The following is a 4,450-nucleotide window of genomic DNA, read 5'->3' on the forward strand; positions in this document are numbered from 1 at the left end:
CACTAAATTTCAAACATCTGATGGCAGTAATCATACATTTCGTTATTTCTAGCATGGTCATGTAGTCGGCATGCTTTATTATGCTTTGTATAAATGTACAAGACTCCACTGTTTCACTCTTATGCCCTACCCCCCCTCTTTGATTAGGGATCATTATCCAGAAAATTGTTCGAATCCCTTGATGTTTTGTCATGGAGATATATTAATGTGGAGATGTTGAAACAAGTGATTTTGGATGTTTTCTATTTTTAGTGAGGTGACATGGGGATGTTTCAATAAGATTCTAATTTTAGACTATTATTTTGGTAGTTAAACTAGCAAAAAAAAAAAAAATGAATTGTGGCTAATCTAAGTTAATTGAACCAAAATATTTTCCTTGGTTGAAAGAGGGTGGGGGTAGTGGATAATAAGTTTGGAATCCGAGAGTTAGATCTAGGGGAGTTTGCAGGGTGGCATGCAGTAAGACGGCATTGCATGCTGGTGATTAGGTCATGTATGTGGTGGTGTGGGGGCACATTTTAGAACTTGATTTCTGGGGCTTTCTGGTTATGCTTGCCCTTTGTTTCAGTGATGTGCTTGTTGTTGAGTCAATGTTTATTCTACCTCAGTGTAGTGTAATGCGACTACGAATTTAGTGACAATGAGGCGTGTTTATGTTTCAGGCCACTCGTGGAAATTATGCTGTTAGATTCGGGATCAGTAAGGTCCCCAAACCTGTGGCCTTGGCATTTGTTACAAGAACATTGGCAAGGTATCAGAAATATATAGATTCAGGAAAAAGTTGTTTTAGTGAGCCCGGACTCCGAGATGTACTTCTGGCTGTACCCAGCAATAATGTAGGAGCTGCTACCAGTATCCAATCTAGACAAAGATTGGGAGATAGAGCTTCAGGTGAGCATTTAGATAAATATCTGCCATTATTTCCAATAGAGCTTGCTAGATAAATATCTGCATCTTCCTTTGTGGAGTTAGCTTGCTCATGTATCTCCTCCTTTTTCTACGTCGGTTATTTTTTCAAACAATGACCTTTTACTAAGCATGGCTTTCTCTTTTTCATTTGTTAGGAGGTTACCTTCTTGCTACTGAGCAGATCGATATCCGAAACGAAAGATCCGAAAGGAGTCCGTTTGATGGTTTCGAACTTTCCCAGTCCGACCATGCTTTTGCTAAGAATGGACCTATAGTGAATAGAGGCAAGAAGAAGGAAGTACTACTTGATGATGTTGGTAACAATGCGTCTCTAAGACCCTCATCATCTCTAGGGTCAACACCTTCGGGTGGAGCAAAAGGCAAGAGAAGTGAACGAGATTCAAGTGCCAAGGCCGGCCGACCATCACTGTCTAACTCAAAGGGTGAAAGAAAAACAAAATCAAAACCAAGGCAAAAAGCTGCCCAATTGCCGACCCATCCCCCCATGCAACATTCACCTAGCGTTTCTACCGATTTGGTACCTAACCCTAGCAATCGTAGACGAGATGGTCTAAAATCTCCGGGAAATATTCTAGATTCATCAAAAGAAAATAATGACGCGTTGGACCTCAGCAGCTTACCGTTGAGCGAGCTAGACTCGATCGAAGACCTACATGTGGTCAATGAGTTTGATGGCCATCAAGATTTGAATAGTTGGTTAAACTTCGACGATGTTGATGTCCAAGAGGATGATGGCTTTGGAGGTTTACAAATACCAATGGACGACCTCTCCGATCTAAACATGCTTCTATGAGGATAATAGATTGTACAAATTTAGTAAGTTGATGATGATAGTTTTAACTGCTGGAAGTAAAACCAGCTGTATAATTTATCCCTCAGGAATCGGAATCGGTGACTTGTAAATTACGCCCATTCTTTTTTGTATACTTAGTCTTAGATATCTTGAAAAATTGTTAATGTGATTTGACAGTTCCCTCCTGTAAAAAATCACAATTTCGATTTAATAGTAATCATTTTATAACATTTTCGTCTCCCTTTTCTTCTTATTTCGTAGCTATTTGTTAACATTACTTGGCGAGACACCGCCTCATACAAAAGTTTGTAATTCGTTAATCCTATATTTGATATTTTGGGGCAGTGTCTTACAAAACAGAGATTGTAAAAGAAAATTCAGAAACCAAATACTGCTGGCACCAAACAAACAAACAAAGCCGCCATAATCGTCTGCCTTTCTTATTTCGAAGCTCTTCATCGACACTAGTTGGTGAGAGTCCGCCTAATACATCGTCTTACGAAACTAAGATCGGAAAAGAACATCGGCATCAAACAAACTAAGCTTGAAAAAGCAAATTTAGATAATCAGTCATTAAATCTCTTCCCAAACAAAAGCCTACATAATCACCAAAAGTTTGCAAAAAACAACTAAAGTACTATAAGGAAATTACACCCAACAACAAAATGATTGTGAGTTCATACCACAGAAATTCTCAAAAGAATCTTTGCGGCTTGAAGTATGATACTTGCCTGTGTCGAGTGAATAGAAGACCATCTCATTACCGATACGCTTTGGTAGATAAATTTTGTTCCTCATGTTGTGATCTTTTGTCGGGACGGAAAGCGACGATGCTGCACTGACAAATAAAGTGTAATCCCCTAGAGATTTCAGTTCAACCCAAAGCTTCTGGTTTATATCAAAGTTGTATACTTGAATACCGAATCCAAAAGCTTGAATAAAAACACAGACGAGTTGTCCATCAAGCTCAGCTATGTAGCATTCATTTAGTTTGGAAGCGTCGTCGTTTTGAAGTGGACCCTTGTGAGTCTCCAAATCCCATTCTCCATCGTTTAGTTTTAAAATTCCGAGATTACCATTCTCACCTAGAAAATAAAACGCACCATCGTGATACTTGGGGCTAGATTTAATGTCACTCTTAAAATCAACAGCATCGTCATCAAATTCAATATGTTCCCAATCTTCCCAGCAGCTGTCATGTCCGGCTTGAAAAAGGCCGATTGTTATATAATAAGAAGGGACCCTACTAATTCCAAAGGTTAGACAGTCAGGAGAGGTAGGACATGTCGAAAACGCAAAACTTGAAAGATCGTAAGGAAGGCAGGGAATTGGGTATTTGCCTTTCTCCCCTGTAAATATATTCATGTATTGTAAATAGAATTCCTCATCATCCTCATGGGAACGCATGCGCAACATCAACCAATCATCTTTGCAAAACTCGATTGTGGATACGATTGACGTTGAATAAGGCAATTTCTTGGTAATACAACTATTATTTTGATAGCAGGGATCCCATAGTTCACAAATACCTTGAGTATTGCTAAGGAACATGAATAACGGAAATGGACTATTGGCTTTCCATTGCGGCTTAGGGATTTCAGAGCGCATCATCTTGCAAGTGGCACGATAATTCATGCAATCAAACCAATGCATACGATCTGCTATTAATATCATCATATCCGAAGGAAGTTGCAAGAGTAATGATGCTGGCATTTCTACGCTCGTCTCTTCTCTCAATTCAACAATAGCCTCCTCTGCTTCTTTGATCAAGAAGGACGAAAACCTGTACAAAAAAAAGAATGTAATACTCCAACGACAATGTACGAGATTTTGTAATAATAATAATAATAATAATAATAATAATAATAATAATAATAATAATTCTCGGTATCTCAGGATGCGGGGCTCGAGTGGCCGCTTACATTTTTACTAGACTTAGATTTGCTGTTGCTAAGGGTGTGGGAGCCCAGCTTGTTTCTCGGCTCCCCACCAATTTCATGTAAACTTTTGTTTTTCAATTAATGATAGCTGCGCGTATCTTAATAATAATAATAATAATAATAATAATAATAATAATAATAATAATAATAATACGGAGTAGGCGATTGGAACTGACCTTGTAGGATTATGAGGCATGAACCAAATAGGACCGTGAGAACAAGAGCCAAAATTAGAATGAGACGAGACGAAAGTGTAACTATTATCTTGTAACCGGTATTGATGAATGATATCGTTTTGGAATTCTGCCATATAAATACAATTCCCTTCAATTCGACCATGAGATTTATAAGCCCAACACCAAGTGCAACATCGGCTACTTAATAAAAGTGAACGATCTCCTAATGACTCGACCAGAATCCACTCCATTTTCGACAAATCCAATCTCCAAACAAAAGCCTTAATAAAGTCATAACCATCAAGAGGATGCCTTACCTGACGTGGTATTATGCTTACAACATACAAATCGCCACAAACTTGAACAAAATAACTAATTTCTTTTACCAGGTCAGGAGGACCCACGTTTCGATACTCGCAAGAGGATGCTGACATCACTAACTTTTAAACGAATAAATAACTAATTCCTAATAGTGCTGACATCACTATTAGGACCGTGCTGACATCACTAACTTTTAAAAGCCATCTACATACGGCGGTGATGTCAACATGGACCACTCAGGTTCTCTACAAGGTGTGCCAAGTAATTCAGGGAGAATAATCGATTGACGG

General features: G+C 38.6%; 1 protein-coding gene across 1 annotated transcript; it reads left to right on the plus strand.

Moving 5' to 3' along the window:
• The first annotated feature begins 631 nt into the window (after positions 1 to 631).
• Positions 632 to 1,949, plus strand: LOC141639608 (uncharacterized). The gene is made up of 2 exons (XM_074448684.1): positions 632 to 891; positions 1,065 to 1,949. Exons 1-2 carry the CDS (start codon positions 654 to 656, stop codon positions 1,721 to 1,723), a joined length of 897 nt encoding a protein of 298 aa, XP_074304785.1. The 5' UTR covers positions 632 to 653; the 3' UTR covers positions 1,724 to 1,949.
• Positions 1,950 to 4,450: the final 2,501 nt, after the last annotated feature.

Source organism: Silene latifolia, unplaced genomic scaffold, assembly GCF_048544455.1.
Source record: "Silene latifolia isolate original U9 population unplaced genomic scaffold, ASM4854445v1 scaffold_468, whole genome shotgun sequence".
NCBI lineage: Eukaryota > Viridiplantae > Streptophyta > Magnoliopsida > Caryophyllales > Caryophyllaceae > Silene > Silene latifolia.

Coding starts and splice junctions, on each gene's coding strand:
- LOC141639608 (XM_074448684.1), top strand. CDS start 654: ATGTTTCAGGCCACTCGTGGAAATTATGCTGTTAGATTCGGGATCAGT. Junction 892..1,064: donor ATTGGGAGATAGAGCTTCAG/GTGAGCATTTAG, acceptor TTCATTTGTTAG/GAGGTTACCTTCTTGCTACT.